Source organism: Lynx canadensis, chromosome B2, assembly GCF_007474595.2.
Source record: "Lynx canadensis isolate LIC74 chromosome B2, mLynCan4.pri.v2, whole genome shotgun sequence".
NCBI classification, from domain to species: Eukaryota; Metazoa; Chordata; class Mammalia; order Carnivora; family Felidae; genus Lynx; species Lynx canadensis.
The window spans coordinates 128,786,922-128,813,230 of NC_044307.1; the positions used below are offsets into that span (position 1 = coordinate 128,786,922).

General features: G+C 35.5%; 1 protein-coding gene across 1 annotated transcript in view; it reads left to right on the top strand.

Moving 5' to 3' along the window:
* VTA1 (vesicle trafficking 1) overlaps positions 1-26,309 on the top strand; it is a 69,280-nt gene that overhangs the window by 8,919 nt on the left and 34,052 nt on the right. The window contains exons 2-4 of the mRNA XM_030316473.2: positions 12,458-12,552; positions 15,390-15,517; positions 16,184-16,259. Coding sequence (XP_030172333.1) covers positions 12,458-12,552; positions 15,390-15,517; positions 16,184-16,259 — 299 coding nt within the window. The remainder of the gene's footprint in view (positions 1-12,457; positions 12,553-15,389; positions 15,518-16,183; positions 16,260-26,309) is intronic.

Genomic DNA, 26,309 nt, shown 5'->3' on the forward strand with positions numbered 1-26,309 from the left:
CTCCTCATTTTCTTTTGGTATATACCATACCCTTATCTTAGACCTAAACTACTGACAGAGGTTCCAAGTTTCTACTTCAAACAGGTCATCCCTTGAGCCACTAGATTAGAACAGGTAGTCTGTTTTAAATGCTTAGTTTAAATAAATAAATAAACAAATAAATGATAGAGTTAACTGTAAACACTTAGAAATTCTGTATGACACACACTACAATTTTAAAAACGTTGCGTAGGAAAAATATTTCCAGTAGATGAGACAAAGGGCCAATATCCGTGATATATATAACACTCATATAAAATCATTTTATAAAACCTAAGATACCCATAGAGAAATGGACAAAGAACATGTATATACAACTGCTGAAGGAAGGAATGGGAATCACTAAAATTCAGCATAACTAGTAATGTAAATTAAAATCACTTACGTTTTGCAACTGACTCAGTAGGTTAAGTGTCTGACTCTTGATTTCGGCTCGGGTCATGATCTCCTGGATGGTGGGTTTAAGCCCTGAGTCTGATGGTGCGGAGCCTGCTTGAGATTCTCTCTCCCCCCACCCCCGTCTCTGCCCCTGCTCTACTCAAGCTCCCCTTCTCTCTCCCTCTCTCTCTCTCTCTCTCTCTCTCTCTCTCAAAATAAATAAACTTAAAAAATTTTAAAAACAAAAAATCACTTACTTTTTTTGGCTGTAAAATTGTAACAGTGCAGATGAATATACAGTGAAATCTCCATTGACAAGGCAGTGTGAATTGGTACAAAAGTTTTGGAAAGCATTTTGGCAAAATGGATTGAATCACAAAAATATCTGTAATTCAGTAATTCTAGTTTTGGAAAGCTTGTGCTTAGGAAATAATCACAAATATATTGAGGGCTTTATGTGGAGTTCTCTGGATGATTATTTATACATTTGTGGAAAATGCGAAATAACCAAAATACAGATCACTGTGGAGATGGTTAATTAAGTTATGGCATATCTACTGGGTGGAAAGTAATGTAATCATTTAAGAATTACAAAGCATCTTTTGTAACATGGGAGGAAGTTTGTATGAAAATGCAGGATATAAAATTGTGTATACACACGCACACACACATAATTTGAACTTTTTAATGTGTATATACTTGGAGAAAAAGATTGTGGCTTTTAGTTTCATATAGTGTTTCTTTTGAATTTTTTGTTGTTGTTTGTTTTCTGTTCTATAAGTGAACATATTCCATACCATAAAAAATTTCAAAGCAAAAGCTTTATTAAAACCAAATTGTTTTTTAAAAGCCACCTATAGGGGCGCCTGGGTGGCTCAGTCGGTTAAGTGTCCGACTTCAGCTCAGGTCACAATCTCATGGTCCGTGAGTTCGAGCCCCGCGTCGGGCTCTGGGCGGATGGCTCAGAGCCTGGAGCCTGCTTCCGATTCCGTGTCTCCCTCTCTCTCTGCCCCTCCCCCGTTCGTGCTCTATCTCTCTCTGTCTCAAAAATAAATAAACGTAAAAAATTTTTTTTTTTTTAAATAAAAGCCACCTATAGTAGCTCCATATGTAAGTGCCCTTAGTTATTTGAACTCTGAAATTGTCTTTAGCAGTTCTAATCAAGCTGAATTTCATTGTTTCCCGAACCTTTCTCATTTGTCTCTTGTCTTCAAGTCTTCCAACATTTTGTTCGCTCTGTCCTGACAACTCTTTACTTCTTCACCACCCTTACTCTACTTTATCCTTATGTACTACTTGAATGTCACTTTTTCTGGGAGGCCTTCTCCTAAACTTCCTAAGGTGCTTCTTTTCTTTGTCCTTATTGTGCTTTGTATGGCTTTACCTTAACTGCTTTTCATTTTCTGTTGTCTCTTCCAGGCTTTAAACTTAAGGCCTATTGTGTCTTCTAGGCTTTAAACTTAAGCACCCTTCTGGGTGCTTTTTATCTATTTACAGTGTCACTTAGTGCTAGGCCACTAGAGATATTGACACAGTAAAGAAAAAGGGCTCAAAAATGTCTGTTAAATTGACTTGGATTGTAAGGCAACCTGTAGTCCCTAGAGGGAACTATGGCCATAGAGTTGTCACTGGATAAAGAAGCAGACAAATAACATTCATGGAGCTCTTGGCATTTGTAACAATGCTTTCTTTCAGGATATCTGATTTGAACCCTACAATCATCCTGATTCTTCTGTTAGTAAGTGATGGAACCAGGATCTGAATGGCAGATGCTAGTTGAGAAATAGTTATATGAAAAATCTTTGATAGTAGGTGGTAATTAGAAAACCAGTTGCAGAGTGAGTGAGGGTAAAGGGACTATCCTAATTGGTGAAAAATGAAAGGGGGGCAAAAAGCCAATGCAGTGTAATCTGGGAGATTGTGATAATTGAAAGGTAGAAATGGAGGACAGGCTTGATGTTATTAACATAATTTTGAGCAACATGTGTGTGTGTGTCTCTCTCTCCCTTTTTTTTTTTTTCCTTTAATGAAGCCAGAAAATATTTGAGTCTCTAAATGTGGACTCTTTATGGTAAATATTTTGATTCTGTCAGATTTGGTGTTGTAGATAAAGCTCAACCCCATAAAGAGTCCTTCCCTTGGTATTAGCTTAAGTAACTAAACATAGTTTCAAGTTCGGTTTTTTAAAGTTTCCTCTAGAGGGTGACAGTGTACAATTAACAGACTTAATGAAAGCGTAGATGTTCTTTGAGAGTCATTTGTTTATGATCATAGGAAAATTAAAAACAGTTGTTCAGGAAGTTGTAAACAGGTATGGCCATTTCAATTCTGAGCTGTAACAGAACATGGGGTGTAAAATTGTAATTTAGTTTAAATAAAGGCTAAATAATAAGGGAGTTTTTAATTGATATGTTAAATCAGACGGGTTTGAGGATTAATAACCAGTTGCCTATTATTTTTTTTCTGTTGTTAATCACACAGAAATTAGATCTTTTGAAGCCAGTGAGACAAACTTAACTAGACCAGTAAAGATCTCCCCCTTTCTTACTGATTTGTGAATCTCTGTGATTAATGGAAGTCTGTAGTCCTGTTGTCAGAGTACTTATAATTTTTTATTACAGGCTGACTCAGGCTACATGATTGTAGCAATCACAGGTTAATAATAAAGCACAGTTGGACAGCTGATTTATCCACTAACATTCCCCATTTATTTACCTTTTGTTTGTTTTTGGAATTGTGTTGCAAACATGAGTTTTATTTTTTTAAAAATGATCATTTTAATAGTTCCTCCTAGTTTTGAGTGAAGTAAATCATTTCATTTTAGATTCTCAGTCTGTCCCTAAGGTTGAAGGCCCAGGGGGCTGGTGTCAGGTAATTCATCCTTTACTGTCATCGTTTTGCTTTGGCACCCATGCAGGTTTAAAGCGTCTTTTTTTATGACAATTATGTTTGACGTTCGAGGTGAAAACTTATTTTTGAGCAGCATGTTATTACATGAAAGAGGTTTCAATGCTTGTGAAGTTCCTGCTTTCATTCACTTCATCGTTTATTTTTCTGTGGCTTGTCAGGGTTTTTTGGCTTTTAGATGTTTTTTAACCTCAGTTACTGCTTCTCTTTGGAAGCACTTTGGATTCCCTTGTGCCTCAACTATGGGCTTCTTAGATATTCCTCCTCGTTTTATTTTTCTAGTGGTTGCTCTAGCGTTTATGTTAACTTATCATAGTCTACTATCATATAACATATTTCAGTTTCTTTAACTGGCACTTTTTACAAGAAATTTATAAAATGAAATAAGATGTTGAAATGTTTTCACACATAATTACCATTTTCAGCTCTTGTTACTCCTCTCGTTAGATCCCACTTTTAAATCTGGTATTATTTTCTTTCCTGTGGAAGAGCTTTATCATTTCTTACACAGGCTTGCTGCTGGCAAATTCTTTCAGCTTCTATTGTGTGAAACAGACTTTAATTTCATATCTATTTTTGAGATATTTTTGCTGGATAAAGAATTTTAATTTGTTTATATTTTTCTTCAGCACTCAATTCTTTTTCTTTCTTTTCTTTCTTTCTCTCTTTTTTTTTTTTTTTTAACCACACCTCCCCACCCTCTTTGGAGAATCCAGTTACACATACATTAGAACATTTTTTTTTTCATAACTCACTGAGACTCTGGTTTTCTTTTTCTTTTTCTTTCCAATCCCTTTTTCCTTGCATAGAGTGGTTTTTTATTGCTGTGTTCTGAAGTACACTAATCTTTCTCTCATGGTGTCTAAACTTCTGTTAATCCCTATCCAATACATTTTTTATTTCAGGTATATTTCATCTCCAGAAGTTCCATTTGTGTTATATATGTTCTGTTTCTCTCCTCATTCATGTTTTCCATTAAATACTTCATTATGATTTCCCAGTAATTTAATGTCACGGCTATTTTTAATGTCACTTTCTGTTATTTTGTCAGTGTTTGATCTTATTGGGCTGTTCACATTCTCCTGCTTATTGCCACCTTAGTAATTTTTGATTCGTTGTAGGACAGTGAATTTTAAGTTCTTTAACATCTAGAGTTTATAGTTTTGAACAGATTTGATCTGGCCGACAGTTAAGTTAGTTGCAGTTCAGTGTGATATGTTTGTGCCTTATTTTGTTTGTTATTAGTTTTGGCAGCCGGTCTAAAGTAGCTCTGAGGACACGATAATCCTCTACTAAAGCATATCCCAAATTTAGGGTCTCTACTGAATATTTTGGATAAGCATTAAGGGCTCTGCACCCTGGCTGGAACTTGAAAGCATCCCAGTTTTGGGGATGTGCTTTGGCGATGGTTCCACTCACGGCTTCTGCTCACTCTTTGACTTTGTGGAGTTTCCCTGTACACCTACACCTGGTAGTATTCAGCTTAGCCTCAAGTTTATCCTTGGTCAGATTTCTGGGGTTCTTTCCTGCATGGATTCCACTCTTCCGAACTCTGCGCCTCCATTTATAGCTGCTTCCGGAGACCTGAACTCTATAGTCTGTTTTCTCAACTCTACTAGACTATGCTTTGCTTGGGTCTCCCCCCACTCCTTAGTTTATAATGTGCCTCCAAAGGGGCACCTGGGTGGCTCAGTTGCTTAGGCTTCCGACCTCAGCCCAAGTCATAACCTCATGGTTCCTGAGCTGAAGCCCCACATCCAGCCCTGCGCTGACAGCTCAGAGCCTGGAGCCTGCTTCGGATTCTGTGTCTCCCTCTCACTCTGCCCCTCCCCCACTCGCGCTCTGTATTAAAAAGAAAAATGTGCCTCCAGGAAGAATGCTGGGCTGATCATTGGTGTGGTCATCTCATTTGTTTCCTTTCTCTAGGTGTCATGGTCTTCCCATCTGTTTCCATTTGTGAAAATGTGGTTCATATATTTTGTCTAGTTTTTTGATGTTTATGGTGAATGGCAAGTCTCATTACTCCATCATGGCCAAAATTTGAATCTGGTCTCATTTTAGTAATCAAATAGTCACTTAGTATTTGCTCTATACCAGCATAATCTTCTAGTAAGAATTCAAGAGTAGTTCACTTTTTCTTAAAGCTACTGTATCATGACAGGAGCTCCAAAAATATTGTTAAATGAAGGAATGAGCAAAGTAAACACCCTTTATTAGTAGACACTCATTCATACTTTCTTTTCAATCTTTGGCTCAGAAGTCCCTTCACAAAAGCTAATACTAACCATATAGCAAATATTTACAATATACTTACAAATAGAGTAATATATTCAGTTCTATTTATTGGAAAAAAATCTTCTGTTAAACATCAGTGTAAATCATAATGATTCCTATTTGAGTGCCATGTTTATTTCACCTATCAAAGCATCACTCTTCACAACTCCTTTTATATATCTTTTTTTTTGTGTATTTATATCATGCATTTCATAGTTTTATATTTCTCATGTTTAAGCAAGGATGTGTTAGAATGTTAATGTTTAGATTTTATGAAACTTTGAATTACACATACCTTCAGGATTTGTAAATGTTTATCTCCTAAATGCTTCACATTAAATTAAAGTTAGGTTGGAAAGTAGTTAATCCTTTTGCAAATGTGCCTCATTACTCATCTTCAAATAATATTTATTCATAAAAATAAACACATTTCCTTGATGAAATAAATCAAATATATTTTCTTATACATGATTTTAGCTACATATTTTTTCTGTTTTAGTAGGTAATTTTCCATGTTAGACCTTAATTTTTCATCATCCTGCTGCTGCTACAATGAATTACTTGTCTCGAGCTGTACATGAAAGTGATTCCTTTTCCATCCCTTCTGGCAAAAAGATCTTTTTGTGTACATATTAATTTTCACAAGTAGATTTAAGGTCTTCTCACTTTTATTAATATTAAAAAATGTATCAGAAGATAATTTTCTGTATTTAAGTAATCAAACATGTGAGATATTAAAAAATGTTAAAGCCAGGCCAATTTTATCCTGTTTCCAATTCTGTGATGATTCTTTCCAGTTCTTCAATTAAAGGTGTTACTTGTGTTTGCAAAGACTAAATTATGCACATAAACCAAGAAAGAAAATGCATGAAGGCAAAACCAATGAACTGTATTGTCATTACATTTTATAGCAAGTATCAAACATCTGTGTTAAGGTTAACTTGTAAAGGACAGGAGCTGATACTGTGTTGTGAGGAAGTATAATAATGGTTGTAGTGATAGTGAATTGAGAATAATTTGATTTTTTGCTTCCGAAGAAATAAGATTTAGATACTCTCCATTTTTATTGTAAATAACAATGGTAGTTAAAAATAACAAATTAGAAACTGAGAATTGTACTTTTAAAAAAAAATTTTTAAGGTTTATTTATCTATTTTGAGATAGAGAGCCGGGGGAGGGCAGAGATAGAGAGAATCCCTAGCAGGCTCCACGCTGTCTGCACAGAGCCTGACTCAGTGCTCTATCTCACAAACTGAGATCATGACCTGAGCTGAAATCAAGAGTGGGATGCTTAACTGACTGAGCCACCCAAGTGCCCCCTGAGAATTGTACTTTTTGCATATGAATAGATCACTTAAATCATTTGCTCGTGGTAAAAAGAAAACTGCTCAATTAATTTCCGCGTGTTTCCTTAATGGTTAAGTCCTAGATGGCTGCCACTTAAGCCATTGGAAACCTAAGAATCCATCTCATCTTTTCAACCTGTCTATGCTGGATAGCCATTTATCCCCAAAGTTGGTTCACCAAATAGCTAATTACACTCCATGGATTGTAGGATTCATATAGTGTTCACTACCATGTTAAGAAGGTAAGGAGAAAGACCTCCTAGGAAAACCAAACTGTCTGTATTGTATTTCCTCACATTTTCATGACATCATGTTAGCCAGTAGTGTATATAGGTAGTGAATAATTAACTAATGTATATTACATTTTCAGTGCATGTTTTTGAGGTTGTTGTTTTAAAGAGATTGACCAAAGGGTGCCTGGGTGGCTCAGTCGGTGAAATGTCCAACTTCGGCTCAGGTCATGATCTCGCGGTTCATGAGTTCAAGCCCCACATCGGGCTCTGTGTTGACAGCTCAGAGCCTGGATCCTGCTTCAGATTCTGTGTCTCTCCCTCTCTCTGCTCCTCCCCTGCTCACACTCTGTCTCTCTCCCTCTCAAAAATAAATAAACATAAAAAAAAAATAGATTGACGTATGTTTGAAATAGTTATTTGGGAGGTTGGGAAGGCATGTGTTAAGCTCATTTGAGGTTGATAATTTGAATAATTATAATGGTGCTAATCTGCTAGTGGTATTTCTCAAATATAGGCATAGAGAATGAGGATTGTTGAGTTTATATATGAGTGTACTTTTGCCAGAGGAATATAGTAAAAAGATTATGGGATAGAAGGACATAGGGCAATGAAAGTCTAGAAAAATACATTGTAAAATAAAAGCTGGTTGCCGAGAGAAGTTAAAGGAGAAAAGACTTGATTGTAAATGAAGAAATAGACACCTGTGAACTGGACACCTGTTTTAATAGGCGTAACTTTAAGTTGGAAAAAAGGGAAATTGTATTTAGACTTGGTACTTAATATACTGATTTTGGAAGTACAACAGTTTGAGGTGGTAATTTAATTATGGAGTGACTGGCATATAAGGGAGAGTGCGTACAAATTTTGGAGACCAGGTCAATAAGAATTGAGAAGATGGTTCTATGTATTTTTAAGATTAGATTTGCTTTCTTATTGCTGAAAATCCAGAATAACAATGGCTAAGTAAAAGAAGGACTTGACTTCCTCATTTAAAACAAAGTCTGATGTTGGTAGTACCCAGTGTGTGCCAAATCCATGAAGTCTGCAGGGACCAAGGTGCTTTCCAATTTCAGCTCTACAAGCCAGCACATGATTATTACCATTTGCAGGGTTGCGTTGTGATCTAAGGTATCTACTAGAGTTTCAGTCATACCATTTCTATTTTAGGCAGCAGAAGTAGAAGAGGGAAAGGGTCAATGAAACCTTTCCCCAGCTGTCATTCCCCCTTTTAAGGTGACTTCCAGAATTCTCTTCCAACAACTTCTGATAATATGGTGCCAGTTTTAGTTACTTGGTCGTATCGTGTTTTGAGGAATACTGGGAAATGTACTTTTGGCTAGGTACATTACAATGCCCTTAATAATAAAGGGGTCTCGTTAGCAAAGGAGGTAGGAAGAAAGAATGTGGGTAGGCAGTTAGCAGTCTCTGCCACAATTATTAATTATCCACGTGAACAGGAAAATTTTCAGTGATGGGCACAGAAGGACCTTGAGGTCCTTGGGCAGTTACAGGCATTAACAAGATCAGGTGGAAGAGAGGGGCTTGAGCCCTAGACCAGTGTTTTTAGAAAACATGGAGAAAAAACTGTAAGTAGCAATGGAATGCACAGAAAAAAAAACATTATACTTGCCAGTCCCGAGATCCGAAGAATATAAGAGAATTTCTTGAGGTGACATCAAGGTTTAGTGAAGACAGGGAGAAGGAATCTAAGGACATGTAGGGGATTTTTCCGATTATAAAGCAGTAGCTCCAAGGGATATGGTAGAAGGAATGGGGCCCTGTGGAAGACGTAAGTGGTAGGTTGGGGTAAGAAAATATAGTTTATAGTTGAGAGGAGTAAGGATGCTGTGAGTAGTGATTCTTAACCTATCCATGAGTTTTTAAAAAAAAAAAAATCTTTAATTATATTGTGTAAATTATAAATTATATTTGCATATTGATGTACTAATGTATTATAAAAACACTATATGTATTTTTAAAGATACAGAAACATAGAAACATAAAGAATGATATACAAATTATCAGTAGAAATGCTAATATTTTCTTTCCCACACTCCAGCTCGTTTTCTTGCCAATCCTTGGGATCATGTAGGTCCCAGAGGCTGCAGTTTCAATATAGCATAGGGCGGGGACTCTATTAGTGTGACTATAAACAACCTGGCACGAAATCGATCCCTACTGCCAAGCAGAAGCCTTCCTCTTAAAAATAAGAGCAAGAATACTTAAAATTCTTGGTAGAATTTTGGCAATACCGTAAAACATGGCAAGATTAAATTTGGAGGAAGAAAAAGCATATTACCAGTTACAGATATTGTCATTTGTAAAGATGGCATTTGATCTGTGATTTCAGCAAATCAAATAGCCAGGAAATCTAAAAAATAAAAATATATTAAAGAGGGAACCACAGATCATTGGAGAAAGGAAGGATCATTTATTAAGTTTATTTGAGATTGGTGCCAGTAACTTGGGAGGAGAGGAAATGCAAGTAAAAGAGTTAAATTTGAAAAATTAAAATGTAGGAAAAACTAGAAAAATCATGTAAATGAGTATCAAGTCCCTTGGAGATAAAAGAACTTTTCCAAGCACAGAATTGACAAGAAAAAAAAAAAATCACAAATAATAGCTTTGAGTACATAAATATTTCAAGCCTCTGTGTTTCAAATCAGCATTCAAAAATTGAAAGACGGCATGATATTTGCAGCCAATATGTTTGTTTTCCAAAGAGCTCATGTGATGTACTTTAGAAGAAAAAATGCAGCAAAAATGCTGGAAAAAAAAAACCTGAACAGCTCACAAAGAGGAAGTCTTGGGGAGTTCAGTCACAGTCATAAGAAGAAAAGGAGTTTAAGGCAGGCACAGATCTTGATCAGCTCAAAAGAGATGTGACTGGTTTAAAAGGAAAAGGTGTTCAACCATGTTTTAAAAGGTGTGGGGGGAAGGGAGAGATGACTGAAACCTAACAGACAACATGCTAAAGAAATATGACTGGTTAAAAGAAAGAGAAGAAGAAGAAAATTTGGTCACATTTGTGACCAATGGATGTTTAAAATGATTGGGTTTTTTGCTTTTCAAATTAGAACCTGGTTTTGGGTCAAAGTGATACCCAGTGCTGGCTGGTGTGCAGGGAAAATGAAAACACCATGCTTTTTAAACTGTGTAGCAGTATAAATCTGTACAGTACTTTTGGAACTCCATTTTTTTCTTGCATAAAAACCTAGATGGATCAGACCCTTAAATTCGATATATGAAAATAAATACATTAATAAACATCAAACTCTGTATGTAACATGGAATAAACTAAAAGCCTAAGCATTAAAAAGTAGCTTCTTCAGATTAAGCTATTAAAATTAAAAAGAGGGAGTAAATAACTGCATATTATATATGTATATATATCTTAATATATTTTTAAAAGATATGATCGAGTAGACATAATTGAATTGGAAATCCTGAGAGTAACAGATACCAAGCCATGTTATAAAGCTCTAGTAAATAAAGCAGTGATAGGCCAGGAGACAAATGAAACAGGACAGACAGTATACAGAATTGGGCCCTTTTATCCCACGGAAGCTTAATATATGATAATGAATGTTAAAAGTGGCATTTCAGTCAGTGGGGCAGAATGAGCCATTCTTTCGTCCATGTACTTATCTATTCAGAAAATGTTTATCGAAGGCCAAGCATTATCCTACATGCCAAGCCAAGGGTACATCAGCAAACTGAGTAGACGAAAATCGCCATCATCACAGAGTTTAAATTTGAGTTGGAGTAGAGATAGTGGATAAATAAATAGAATATGATTACATGCTGAGGAAAAAAGTAAAGCAGGGAAGAGGGATGGTGTTCACAAGGTGCCATTTGAGGGGAAAACATTCTATTCCTCCTTTATACTGTGTAAAGAACTGCCACAAGACAATTTGTTAAAAAGCAAACAACAAAATTTGACAGTTTTATTGATAACTACTCCTAATTGATAAAGGGGAATATAGAGCTATGCAGTAAATATGCAGTACTTTCTTAGGAATGAAAATGAAAAATCACTTAAAATCCTGAGACTAATAGGAAGTTTAATAATATCAAATTTTCATGGGTTTGGGGAAATGAGTGCTTGTATATGTTGGTGATATAACGGCATATTGGTAATCTGTTTTGGAGGACAGCTTTAGAGTAGCTCTCAGAAGTGAAAAAAATACATATACTGTGACCCAGGAATTCCATTTCTTGATATTTGCCTCCGGGAACTCTTGAATGTATCACAAGAAGGTGTAGTAGCACAATATGATTTGTAGTCCTCAAAATCCAAGAACTACCTGAATGTGAATGTTGTGTCTGTCCACAGGGTGGAGCACTGTAGCACTATCACAGATTTCCAGGACATATTTATAGACTATAAGAGTAAATCACAGGTGGTATATGTATACACCAATGGTAACAACAACTACCACAGAACTGTTCATAGCTCCCATCAATGGGAAAGGTATTAGGGTCATGGTGTCACAAAGGTTTTTAGCTTTAGCCTGTCTCTAATTTTATTAACTTTTTAAAAAGAAAGGGTGTGTATTTTTTTTTTTGTATATATAAAAATGACTAAAACAGTTCTCCCTGTTAGCCTGAGCTCAAGATACATTTCCCAGTATTCTATCCCATATTATATATTTTATCAGTATCACTTAACTGGCACTTGGATGAGTGCTCTTGTGTAAGTGGTTGTTTTTCTGAGTGCCTTAACTTGCCAATTAAATTACAGGCCTTTTGTCAGCTTAGGACCTGGTCTTTTTTTATTTATTTTTTTAATCATAATGTCAAAAAAGAAGGTCTTGGTAAAAAATACTGCTATTATCATTATGAATTTCTTGCATTCTTTGCATAATATTTGTGTGTTCTTTATTTTTGTAAATAAGATCTATAGTAAATCAAAGTTTTATTTCTAAATTCACTTAAATTTTAAATTATTTATTAGAACACATATTTTAAACATTCAGTAATAGAGGGGCGCCTGGGTGGTTCAGCCAGGTAAATGTCCGACTTCAATTCAGGTCATGATCTCGTGGTTGCAGTTCGTGAGTTCTAGTCCCGCCACATTGGGCTCTGTGCTGACAGCTCATAGCCTGGAGCCTGCTTCAGATTCTGTGTCTCCCTCTCTCTCTGTTCCTCCCCCACTCGTGCTCTGTCTCTCTGTGTCTCTCAAAAACAAATAAAAACATTTAAAATATTTAAACATTTAGTAATAGAAAGGAACATTAAAAAATGAGATTGTTCAAACCATCTTATTTTTCTTTGTAGGTCGTTTATATGCAATGCAAACTGGAATGAAGATTGATAGTAAAACTCCAGAATGTCGTAAATTTTTATCAAAGCTAATGGATCAGTTAGAAGCTGTAAGTTAAACACTGATCATCGATTTTCTGATTAATGTTTTAAGTGGCATTTTATTGCATTTGTGTATGTGTATTTTGCCATTTTAGTTCTTCCCCTTGACAGCAATCCACAAAGTTTTTACAGCTGAGAAAAAATTAGACGCAATTTTTTGTTTGTTTGTTTACATCTTACTGCTAAGGGAGTTAGTTGTAAGCATAAAGTAGTTTTCAGTGTCTTTGCATTTACCACTATATCTTGTTATTATAGATGTTATAGATGGCCTTTGAGTCATTTTTCACAGGTGACAGACCCTTTCTAACCTTACTTCATGCAGTCACATGGATGATTGATTTGAGAATTCTTAGATAGCTCTTATAATAATGAAACAGGCTATTTATTTAGTGAAAGGGACATTGAAGAAAATGGTATCAGTTGCCTGTAGTCTCTTTGTCTTACTTTCGGTACCAGGACACAAGATACTTTTCTGGTCCAGGCATTCTTCCCTGCTAGCAGAAATGTGGTAGGTGACTAATGTATGAGTCACCTTCTTGAACCATGATATAATTTCACAGGTTATATAGAGGCATCGATCCAGGGAAAATTGAATGGGTTTGAAGTACAGGAAGGCAGGGGCAGCCATAGTAATCCCTCTTAGTAATCAGGGCTCCACCCTGTGCCTCCTCTCCCAGCCGTCCTGGTTTCTCTTTTAACAATGTCAGGGTCTACTCCTCATTAATTCATCTCTTCAGAGGCTGTTATATTAATAGCTGCAACTTTTTATTTACTTATTTAATTATGTGCTCCTGCTCAGGAGAATTATAAATCTAAATATTTATTTGACTAGTTGCATTATTTATTTAGAGAGACAAAATTTCGATATATTAAAAATCAAAACATTTATAATAGCCCAGAGCTTTTATAAATGTTGAAAGTTATCCAGATCAAAGCCTTATTAGATTAAACAGCCATGGGCAGTAGGGTTATAACTTGATATGGGTATCTGGCCTTCTGACCCGGAATTCCTGTCATTGCAACTTTTAACCACTGATGGTGAACCTAGTGGCACCACTGATGGAAACCCAGCTGCCCTTGAAGGCTGTCTGTCCTACTTCTAACATGGGTTCTGTAAGTACAGGAAAAATTTGAGTACTCTTTTTTTGGAAGGTGGGGTTAGGAGAGGAGAAATATGTTCCACACATAACAATATATTTTTAAAATCCTGTCACTAATAGACTCTATAGCATATATCTCTTTATTAGTTTCACAGTATAAAAATAATAACTAAAATAATAGCTTACGGTTAAGACAGAACTCAGAATAGTTCTTTATAGTAAGTGAAGTGTAAAATCACATTTATAAAGGGACTCGGCAGGAGTGTATTATTATCTAAATTGCACAGCAGGTAGAATAAGCATATTGCATGGTGAGAGCCCATCGGCCTGTGCTGTAATGTTTAGTGTATGTGCTGCCAAAGTGACCACTGAGCTGTAATGTTTAGATTGCAGTTAGTAAACTGAATGTATGATGCTTTTGCTGCCAATATTTCACGTTGAAGATGAGATGAAATGACATACTCCCACTAAATTTTTCTAGAATTAAATCTAGAATTGAAGCATATCATAGTATGGATACAGTAAACTAGTGTTAGATGTGGGTTTTTTCTGTTTTTGATCAGGATAAGCATAGGGAAAACATTCTTAAATTCCAACATTATATCTCTTCTGGAACTTAAATTATTCTGTTGTAATTTTAAGGATATTTATTTTCCTGATTTTGTGAAAAATCCTGAAGCCTTTTTTACATTTGATTTTTTACTTCATGGTGTCTTTGAGAAAAACCATTTTTAAACAGTAGTGTGGTACTCAGATCTAATATTTCAGAAAGTCATTTCATTCCAGTAGAACAGTCTGGGTAAGATGGAACTTAATTTGTTGTGTTTAAAATATTTTAAATTATTGGGACACCTGAGTGGCTCAGTCGGTTAAGCATCTGAATCTTGATTTCAGCTCAGGTCACGATTTCACCATTGTAAGGTCGACTCTACACTGACAGTGCAGAGGCTGCTTGGGATTCTCTCCCCCTCTCTCTGCCCCTCCCCCACTCACTTTCTCCCCCTTCCTCCCTCCCTCCCTCTCTCTCTCTCTCTCTCTCTCTCTTTCAAAATAAATAAATAAATTTTAAGACATTTTAAATTATTGTATGTCTGGGAAAGGGATGTACTGACTGAAAATTTACAGTTGCGAATTGTGTTTTAACTTTGAGGTATTAGGCTAAATTTTAAAAACTTCTGTAATCCTAGTCTCAGTTTGTGATCTTATACTGTAGAAATAGATCTTTTTTTTTTTTTTTTTTTTTTTTTTACACAGTATCCTCTGAGTGATACTATTTTAGGATGTAATGATTTCCCTAATCTCATTTTTTATATTTGATAGAAGAAATTGAAATGGGAATAAATTAAAATTTTAAATTGTGATTAGGAATTCCTAATCATAAGAATTTCCCAATTCTGTTTTTAGGATACCTGATAGTATATTGACTATTATCTTGAAATATTGTCTGATGCTTTACATAGATAGTTGGATGTGTTATCTTTTTATTCTTGCTTATTTTGATTTTTAGAGCTAAATTATCCTTTCAGGTTATTATAAATATGTTTCTTCAAAATTTTGTAAACATTGGATTTTCTAAAAACCTTGGGCTGAGGGAGAGTAATTTTTATGAGATTTCATTGATAGATCTACTGAAATGGGTGTAATTTTTAAAATATAAAATGATTATTAGGATTATAGGATTATTTGTACTTAAGTAGACTTCTTGTGAGTCCAAATCTTAAGCTTTGTACCTGATTTAATTTTAGCTTAAGAAACAGTTGGGTGATAATGAAGCTATTACTCAAGAAATAGTTGGTTCTGCCCACTTGGAGAATTATGCTTTGAAAATGTTTTTGTATGCAGATAATGAAGATCGTGCTGGACGATTTCACAAGTAAGTAAGGCAGAAAAATTAAATTAAACTTAAAAATTGAAATTACTGTGTAACTGGAATTATCCAGTCTTCCACTGAATGCTTTCAGACCTCTTGATTAATGATTTAGATTTTTTTTTTTAAGTACTTGTAGAATCTCAGAATGATTTTGAGTTACAAGAGCAATCCTGCCTTTTTAGAGAAAATTGCTGAAGGAAGAATACCAACGGCAGATTTATTTTTTCAGTGAATACTCTGCAAATAGCCATTATTTAACATTTGGTAAAATCTAAGAGTTGATTTTAGCCAACAACAGCCTGTTTCAGTGAAACTGATTTTTTTTAATTACCACAACCTGCCAAGTGAAATGATTTGTCATTATTTGAATAATAACGCAAAGAAATGAACGTAGCTTGATACAGATTTGGATAATACTATAATTGCATTTTTTAATGAAAAGTAGACTATAAAACTTTGCTGTAGTATATTTACTTATGAGTGTTGTTACTTTCCCCCAATACAGATTATAAAAGGAGCTTTGTTGTGGTCTTGAAATCTGATTTTATTTAAAACATTAATTTTTGACTGCTTTTATAAAACTAGAATTTTTTTTTCTTATAGTTACCTGACTAATTCTGCAGCTTAATGGTTTTCATTTAACTCAACCAGCTCTCTCTTCTTGTTTAGAAACATGATCAAGTCTTTCTATACTGCAAGTCTTTTAATAGATGTCATAACAGTGTTTGGAGAACTCACTGATGAAGTGAGTATGCATTCTTTATTGTTTTATTAGCTAAAGATTGGTATTGTCACGCTTTTTTGGTTTTGTTACTGCCTTGCTTAGTTACAGCAGCATGCCTATCAGAAATGCAGTGTAAGCAAAAAATGTTCCACTAGCTACATTTGTAAAAGTAAGAAGATGAAACATTTCTTAATAATATATTTTATTTTTAATAGTATATGTTCTTTACATCTAGTGTGTATTTTACAATTTGGCAAAAGCATAGCTACCGTATTGGGTATCACGGGTTTAGGGTTTGATTTTATTAAGTGTTTAAATATTATTAATCCTGTATACTAGTAAATTTCTACACTGTTATTTCATCAATATACTGGGGGCAGAGACTTTTAGGACCTTCTTCCTATTTCATTTCTAGTCAGAAATATTATGATTTGTCTCATTGTAAAGTACCCATAGAACTTGATATTTTCTGAGATGCTTCATATCCATTTTATCATGTTGTTTCTCATAACCTCTAAGGTAAGTAGAGCATATATTCATTTTATACATGAGCAAATTGAGGCTAAGTGATGAAGTTATTGCTGTGAGTTCAGTGTTGTTTTCACTGTAGCAGACTTTACCATTGGCGTGGAAATTGTGCTTTTTGAGAGGGGAGATATTAATCTAGAGACAGAAAAAAAAAAAAACAGCTACAAATGTGACTGATAAAGCCATGTTATATTAGTGATTTGGAATTTATGAAGAACATTGCTTTCTGTGATGTGAGTTTTTTTTCCAAATGATGAGCAGCTCATAGTATAAAGTTCAAAACAAAATGAAATATTATTTATGAGATGTTTGCATTTTCATAAAACAGAATAGAAAAACTGTGTAAAACATTATTTATGTTTAAATTTTTTTTTTTTAATGTGTGTTTATTTTTGAGAGAGAGAAACAGAGCGTGAGCAGGGGAGGGACAGAGAGAGAAGGAGACACAGGATCCAAAGAACACTCCAGGCTCTGAGGTGTCAGCACGGAGCTGGATGCAGGCTCCAACTCACTGACCATGAGATCATGACCTGAGCCGAATCGGAGGCTCAACTGACTGAGCCACCCAGGCGCCCCACCATTATTTATGTTTATATGTAAAATTAAGTTAAGCTCTGGGCTTGATGATTGTAAGCTAGGTTTTTGCATTGGCAGAGATGTACAGGACGTTTCAAGGTTCTGCCCAGTAAGGAACAGTTTTTTATTATGTGGAACTGTACTGTCTCTTTTATTTCAAAACATCAAGCATCCCTGGCCTTGCCCACATAGCATTTCCCAATCATTCAGATAACCAGAAGCCACCCCCAGATATTTCCAAAACAATGCCTAGGGTATGGGGCAATGCCCATTGTAAGTCAGTGTTTTTGAGTTTCCTTGAAACAAAGTGGTATAAGAGAAAACAGACTTGGAGTGTGAAACCTGAAATGCTTCTCAGTGGGTATCCCTTCTTTGTATTCTGAGGTCCCTATAGATCCACTCTGTTTTAGCTCCCTTTCCCATCTTTTATTGCTGATCTGATGTTCTTTCTGTTTTTCCGGTGTGCAGCACCATACTAGATACTTGAGGATACAGAAGTGGTTTAAACATGATGGTGGAATAGTCACGTTTAAAGCTTTAGATAGTTCAGTATGGTTTTGGAGAGTACCAGGTCGGTGAAGGAGAATAATGAGGCTTCAGATTAGACAAGTAAGTCATAAGACAGATCAGAAGGAAGATAGAAGGCCTGGAATCTTCAGTTAGTGGGTTTTTTGAATAAGGAACTATACTCGGGTGTGCTTTGTATGCTAGGAATCTGTAGAATGGACTAGCGGGAGGAAGAACTGCAAGTCATTTGATGAAAGAACTGTTAATTATTGTGGAACTTTGTACAAGGTAGGTTTTTTATTTGAGGAAAAACGATATGTTCAGATAGATTATAAAATTTGAGATGCAGGTATGACATCCACAAATAAATCAACACAAGACTCTTAGAAATAAAGACAAGATGGAGCGCCTGGGTGGTTCAGTTGGTTGAGCATCCAACTTCGGCCCAGGTCATGATCTTGCAGGTGGTGAGTTCAAGCCCCGCGTTGGGCTCTGTGCTGACAGCTCAGAGCCTGGAGCCTGCTTCAGATTCTGTGTCTCCCTTTCTCTGCCCCTCCCCTGCTCATGCTCTGTCTCTCTCTGTTTCTCAAAAAATAAAACGTTAAAAAAAAAAAAAGGAATAAAGACAAGAAATCTGCAAAAATAGAGGTGACAGTTCAAGTTAGATTATACAAACACTAGGAGAAGAAGATAGTTTGAAAGAGTAGATGGTCAAGTAAACATCCTAGTAAACACCTAGTGAAAATGCAAGAGGAAGATGTGAATTAAGAAATAGAGAAGTGGGGCGCCTGGGTGGCGCAGTCGGTTAAGCGTCCGACTTCACCCAGGTCACGATCTCGCGGTCCGTGAGTTCAAGCCCCACATCAGGCTCTGGGCTGACGGCTCAGAGCCTGGAGCCTACTTCCGATTCTGTGTCTCCCTCTCTCTCTGCCCCTCCCCCATTCATGCTCTGTCTCTCTCTGTCCCCAAAAAAATAAATAAACATTGAAAAAAAAATTAAAAAAAAAAAAGAAATAGAGAAGTGAAGAAAGTCAAGATATGAGAGGTGAAGATCATGATAAGGCAGAAAAGCAGATCGAATTTGCCCAAGACTTCCAAAAGGACTGGCCTTGCTTCTCCCTCTTCTACTTACTTAGGGAAGCTGCTTTTGTTCCCGTTTCAGAAGAAAGACTACAGTCCTTTGAACTTTTAAATGCCAGTTGTGAGGATCCCCAATAGTAGATAAAGTAATAATACAGGGGAAAAGAACAAAATGTCCAGAAGTCCTAAGTGAGTAATGCAGGTTTTTTTTTTTTTTTAACTTAAAAGATACATGGATACTTGCACATATAATTAGCATGAGGTTCATCTGCATTTCAGAAGAAAAATCTAGGTTTACATTTAGGTATCCCTAACAGAGAACAGCTTCCTTAGTTATTTGAATATAGTAACTAGGGCAGGGACTCTGAATATTTGGGTAAATGGGAGGGCTTCAGAAGGAGTTAGGGGAGATTGTTTAGAGACTGAAGATACTGAAGAATATATGTAGCAACAGAGTAGAGACACTTTCCCAAAATGTTGACGCTCTTTTCTTTCCCTGTCTCACCACCCAACCTGCTACCTAAGTTCTTCTGCCTTGCATTGGTAATAGACTCAAATAGCATCTGTGTTGGTGGTTAAAGGATCCAGGTAGCTGGAGGGGTCCAAGATGGTACAGAGAAAAGAAGTTAGGCATTCTAAGGCCAGCCTGAAAAGAAAGTGTTGTTAGTTATTTGATTGGGGTGAGGTTTATTCTTTCACCTTCACCATGTAAATTATGCATATTGATTGATTGATTAAAAGCAATCTTGTTTTTTAAGTTTATTTATTTAGAGAGACAGAAAGTGCCAGCGGGAGAGGGACAGAGAGAGAGAATCCCAAACAGGCTCCATACTGTCAGTGCAGGGCCCGATGTGGGTCTCGAACCCACATACTATGAGATCATGACCTGATCCAAAGTCAAGTCGGATGCTTAACTGACTGAGCCACCCAGGTGCCCAGTTGTGCACATTTAAATTGGGAAATGTGTGTACACACAATTTATGTGTAATTATATTTTCACTGACTTACATATGTTATGACATGCAAAGTTTGTACATCCATTGAAAGTTGTGCATATCAAAATCAACAAATTGCTTGACACACAGTGCTGACATTTCTCATATTCATTATCATACAGTGCTCTTATATGACTTGTGAACTGATTTTTGACCATGAACTAAATACAGAGAGTCGGCCAACAAGGAAAGTAAAATAAGGGTGAGACTGACTGTCCATCTGCCATTAACATAATGCCTAGGCCTACCAGTTTATTGGCATACTTGCAGATTCTCTTTTCTCTTACTTTTAATGTTGGATTTTTGTTTCATCATGTTCCATGTCTGCTAATGGCATCTTCATCATTATTACTGAGATTTAGATGTTTCCAAATAATGGTTTGAAATGTCAGATAATTGTAGGTAAAGCTCCACTGAGTGCAATAGGGAGCAATCCACTCTGGCTGTGACTTTACCAGCTGTCACCAGTACAGATGAGCCAGGATGGTGATTGGCATCAACCCTCTCCCCTACGTCTTCGTGGGTGTCCTAAGAAAATCTGAGGCTTGTACTTATTTACTTGTGATGTAAGCCCAGTATGCCTAAAACAAGACAGACTCTTATAACATTTCTTATTTCAAAATAACTGTTAAAAAGATGAGCTGTTTTAGGAGTGCCTGAGTGGTTCAGTCAGTTAAGCATCACGATTTCAGCTCAGGTCATGATCTCGCAGGCTGTGAGTTCAAGCCCCGCATCGGGCTCTGTGCTGATAGCTCAGAACCTGGAGCCGGCTTCAGATTCTGTATCTCCCTCTCTGTCCGCCCCTCCCCCACTCACGCCCTGTCTCTGTCCCTCTCAAAAACTGAATAAGACATTTAAAAAATTAAAAAAAACAAAACTGTTTCAAAAGCTATGGGTATAAACTGGCTACTTGAAGCATTTAGCAGTTTTAACTCATTCCCTCCTTTCCACTTCCACTTAGTTTCATCCACTTGAAAAACACTAGCAGGAAACAAGTGAGAAAAGAATGAGTTTAAGGATTTCAGGTAGGCAGATTTTTTTTTTTTTTTAATATATACTCCTGTAGGTATAGTTCAGCATTCTATAACTTATTTGTTCATGTATAAGGTGAATGCAGTGCTGCATTTAACTAGATATATGCCAAAGCTTTTTAACAAATCTGCAGCTTTCCTCAGAAATACTTGTTTTCCTTGCTTCTCAAAGAATGCTGTTTTAAGAAATGCTAAAATCTATAACAACACAGTGGGGAGGAGAAAAGCATTATAATTGTCTCATACTTTTTATTTTGTATTTTTAAATTATCTTTTAACTTTATCATCTTTACAAACAAGGGAATGGTGGTTTTTAAATTAATGTTTTTTAAAGTTCTTAAAATGTTGTTTTGGTTTTTTTTGGTTTTTTTTGTATTTTTTTGCTATCCGCCCTGAAAATTTACTTTAAAAGTAAAGAGATAGTGGTTGTCAAACGCAAGCCCCACTCAACTCCAAACCAAGAAGTCATTTTACCTCTTTGGACTTGGTTTTTCTTCTGTAAACTGGGAGGCCAGCTCCACCAGTCTATGAGTATATGTGCCATGTGTGGGAGAGGTGCTGGGAAAAGGAGAATGAAAAACAGATGAAAAAGCAGACAAAATAAGGAGAGAAGCAAAGCAAAAATAGTTTTAGGTTAGAAGCTACAAAAGAAGGGGTGAAAAGCTAACTTACATCGTTACATAAATGAAAGTGGGAAGTAGACCCACTGAAAATATCACAAAGTACAAATTTCTAGTAAGAGGAAGGGAGAGGAAAGGGACCATTATCCGAGTGTTGTAACACAGAGAGTGGGCAAGCTGAACACCACCTGGGGCCTTCTGTATGCCATTTGTATGTGAAAATTTTGAGTCTTCTATAATGTATTGCCTTGCAGGGGGGACTTTGTCTCATTCTGCTCTTACATCTTCTTTGGCATTAAGTGTAAATTTCCACCCTGAGGAAAATCTCAGAGTAAAAAACAGAGGCTTTTTTGTACCATTAACATAACAGTGATTAGTTGGTACTTCAGATGTTGCTATAGTTTAGCTTTTCATTTTTCTGTCTATAGATGGAGATAAGGTTCAGACTTGTTTACACAGAACTTCTTTCCTAACTCTTCTAAAATGTAATAGATTGCATTTACTCACAGCATTTTTCTTGGTCTGTTCCCTGATAATTTTCATTTTAAATTTAGGTCATAGTTGCACAAAAGTAAAGTCTGTATCTTCTTTAGTTTTTGACTTTTTTTTTTAAAAATATTTTATCTGCCACCATTCTGTATCTTAACTCTGCTATCTCTGTTTTAGTTGTACCTGTTTAACTCTTTTAACTGTGCCTTCTATAATTCCATCTCCGTATTTAAATTTGTTGTTAAAATAAACTTCTGGCATTTCTGTAGCTACATGGAAATCAGTGTCCCAGTTTTAGCAATAGAATCACCAGAATATATATTAAAATTTTTAATTTTGTATTTTAAAGCAAGGGATGTTTAAAACATAAATACTTTATTTTCCTTCTATGGTATCTTGTGCAGTCTGTTCATGACCAGTATTGTTGATAGACTTCTATTGTATTTTAGATTTGTTTCACTTCTTGCAGTGTTGAGGAACAGACAGCATTTTGCCCTTTTTCCTTCATGGTCTTTGGTTTAGGTTTAATACTGCAGTTTAGGAAGAAAATAAAAATCGCAGGTAAAAGGTAAAAATACTATTCTTATCTATTGAGTTTTCTGCTAATTTGGGGGGGACTCAAATGAATATGGCATGTTTTCTTGCCCTCACGGAGCTTGTGTTCTAATTTGAAAAGAGAAGCAAACTAACTAATTATGAGGATATATGGTGTAGTAATGATAAAGTACAGGGAAGAGATTCCACTCCCGCCACTTGCCTGGCACTGTGCTTACACAATTTAGATTAACCTTATTTCACCTTTTACGACTCTGAATTACAGTAAGAACACGAGTCAGAAAAATATAAGTACTTTGTCCCCAGATGCTGTGGCCCGGAACAGTATTCTCAAACTCTGATGAACATCCAGCCTTTTTTTTTTTTTCTTTTTCTCTTTTTTTTTTTTTACTTTGTACTTTCCATTATGTTGCAGACTGATAGTTTCGTAAAATACAAGTAATAATTGAATTACTAGAAAGGTGAAATTTAAAAAAGATGTGTAAGGGGCACCTGAATGGCTCAGTCAGTTGAGCATCGGGCTCTTGATTTTGACTCAGGTCATGATCCCAGGATCCTGGGCTTGAGCCCCACGTTGGGCTCCACGCTGAGCAGAGCACGGTGCCTGCTTGAGATTCTCTTTTTCTCTCCTTCTGCCCTTCTCCCCCAGTCACAAGCTCTCTCTCTCTCTCTCTAAAATAAAAATTAAAAACAAAAAAAATTTTAAAAAGACATATAAAGTACAAGCCTAATTTGTTATAAGTTTCCTAAATACTCTGAATTTCTGTACTATCCTGTCACAAACTGGTAAACAGTTTGCACACCCGTACTGGGTGTCTTTTGATTGGCACTGATCATTGGCTTCTCTTGAAGCCCCCAGAGAATCCTGTTTATATCCTGATCTGACTCTCCCTGCTCAGAAAACAGAGCTTTGCAACCTTACCGCAATGATTATATATATGAATAGCAGGCTGGGAAGGAGATAATCTGTCTAAAGTATCCATTTGCACTAGAAGGTTCTAAATTAAGCAACATCTTATTGCTAACCTAGAAACCATGGTGGATCAGGAGTAATTTATCTAATTACAAAAGCATGTGTTCAGTACATACACCATACCTTAGGTTTTTATACTTTTACTGTATGTACACTGAAGGTCCCAGCAATTATAATAACAAACAAAAATATGAGGGTAGTATCTCTTACTAGAGTAGGAATTCCATATATTTTGTATTTGTTTCTGTGTAATAATTGCCAAGAAGTGTGTGCACCTCATATTCATTTAATTGTGAATGAATGGAGTATGTTTGCATGTAGTGTTAGTACAATGTGACTAAGAATGCTACAGGCATTAGCTTCAGAATTCCATACGCACTTCATCACTGTGTTACTTTGGTAAGTTATTTGATTTATATAAGCCTGTTCCTATGTTTGTAAGGTGAGGAAAATTATAATAGTTATTCTTTCAAGTTTTTCTAGACTTCAAATGAAAAACTGCATGTAAAGCCTTTAGCAAAGTGCCTAGCATATAGTAGATGCTTAAAAAACATTAGTTTTTGCTTTCACTCCTTGATGGATAATGTACTGTACTATATTTATAAAGGGCATCAGCAAATACATGGCAGTTTTAATGCAAACTATCCTAAATTGCTCAATCTTATGTGTTTACTTAAGATGAATTTATGCCTTATTATACAGAAATACTTATTATACAGAAATAAGTAGGCATTATATATCATTACCACTATGTTTGGAGACCCATCATGTGCAGTTGGAGTCCCAAGAAAGAGAGTAGAAAGAAAATATAGAAGAAAAAATATTTATAGAAATAAATGACCATAGATTTTCTAAAATGAATCCAACAAAGTCAGTGAACCCTAAGTAAAATAAATACAAAGAAAACCATACCTGAGAACATTTTGGTCAAACCAGTGAAGTTCAGTGATGGAAGGGAAAATCTTGAGAGAGTGATCTTGGGAAATAATACATTGTACAAGGGATAATGTGCTTTGAAGGTAACAGTGCCACTGCTAGCAAATCTGCTCTAAAGAACTAAAGAACAGCAGAAAGAAACTTTCTTTGGCCTGAAGGAAAATGATACCAGATGGCAGCTTGGATTTCCAGGAAGGAATGAAGTACACTGGACATAATATGTAAATAAATATATTTAAAAGACTATATATTTTTTCTCTTCCTTCATTTCTTTAAAAGATCTATGCCTATTTAAGTAAAAAATTATTATAACTATATATACATATTTGGTAAACCCAAAAGAAGGCAGATAAAGGGAAGAGAGGAAAGTAAAAACAGGTGGGAGTAATATAAAACAATTTAGCAAATTTTAGGCCTAAATATGGCTATATCAATACATACTGTAAATGTAAATGGACTAACACTCTAAAAGTAGAGACTGTCAAACTATATAAAAAAGCAAGCTAGAATTTTATACTGTTTACAAGAGACACTTTTTAAGTACAGAAACGTATTTTGAAAATGAAAGGACAGAAAAAATACTGAATGCCAATACTAAATAAACAAAATTCCTGGTGAAATATTAATATTAGACAAAGCAAACTTTAAGAAGATGTGTTAGTAGAGGTAAAATGGGACATTTTATAACAATAAAGGGTTCAGTTCATCAACAAGGTATTATAGATGTGTACATACTAAGTTGTAATCTACATAAAACAAACATTAATAGAAATAAAAATATAGAAAAATTCATAATCACAGTTTCAGATATTAACACCCCCAGTTATCATTAGAATGAGTAGTTTAAAAACAGTAAAATTAATAAAGACTGGCCAAATATTGGTTAGAATGTAGAAAAAATAAGAGCTTTCATACATTGCTTGGTGAAAATGATAAATGTTATAACCACTTTGGGAAAAGATTTGGCATATTTTTATGAAGTTAAATATACACCTACCCTTTTACCCAGCAATTCCTCCTTGGTATTTATCCAAGAGAAATGAAAGCTTATGTCCAGAAAAAGACTTGTTCAAGAGAGCTCATAAGGAACTTTATTCATAATAGCCCAAAGCTGGAAAGATCCCAGATGCCTACCAACCTATGAATTGATCTCAGCTGTTACTGAGATGTAAAAAGGTACTGCCGATATACCCTGCAACACGGATGGATCTTAAAAAGATTATGCTGAGCAAAAGAAGACTCAAAAGAATGCAAACTGTGATTCCTTTCATATAAAGTAGTACAATATACAAATTTATTCTAGTGAAAAAGTTAGGGTTTGTGTCTGTGTATGTGTGTGCAAGGGCAAATTGATCTGGAAAGAGATATAAAGGAAACTTCTGGGGAACTAGAAGTATTCTATTTTGATAGGAGTATGTTTTATATAGGTATATCTATTTGTCAAAACTCATATACAAGATTTATGCATCTCAAGGTGTATCACTATTACTGCAAAAAAAAGTTAAATATTGAACTATTATTTATAGGTTTGGTTTTTCTTAATGGTATTAGGCTGGCAATTCCAAAATTGCTTATTCTGTAATCTAGGATGGAGCATAGGAGTAGATATACATTGAGAGAGCCAGTTTTCTCACTTCTGGGGAAAGAAGTTACAATAGGATGGGAGAAGACCAGATTGTGTTATGCTATTGGGTTGGAATTGGAGATGTCCATATTATTTGTGCTTATTAAATATATTAGATAAATAGAGCAAAATGGATACATGTAGTATAGTAATTGTG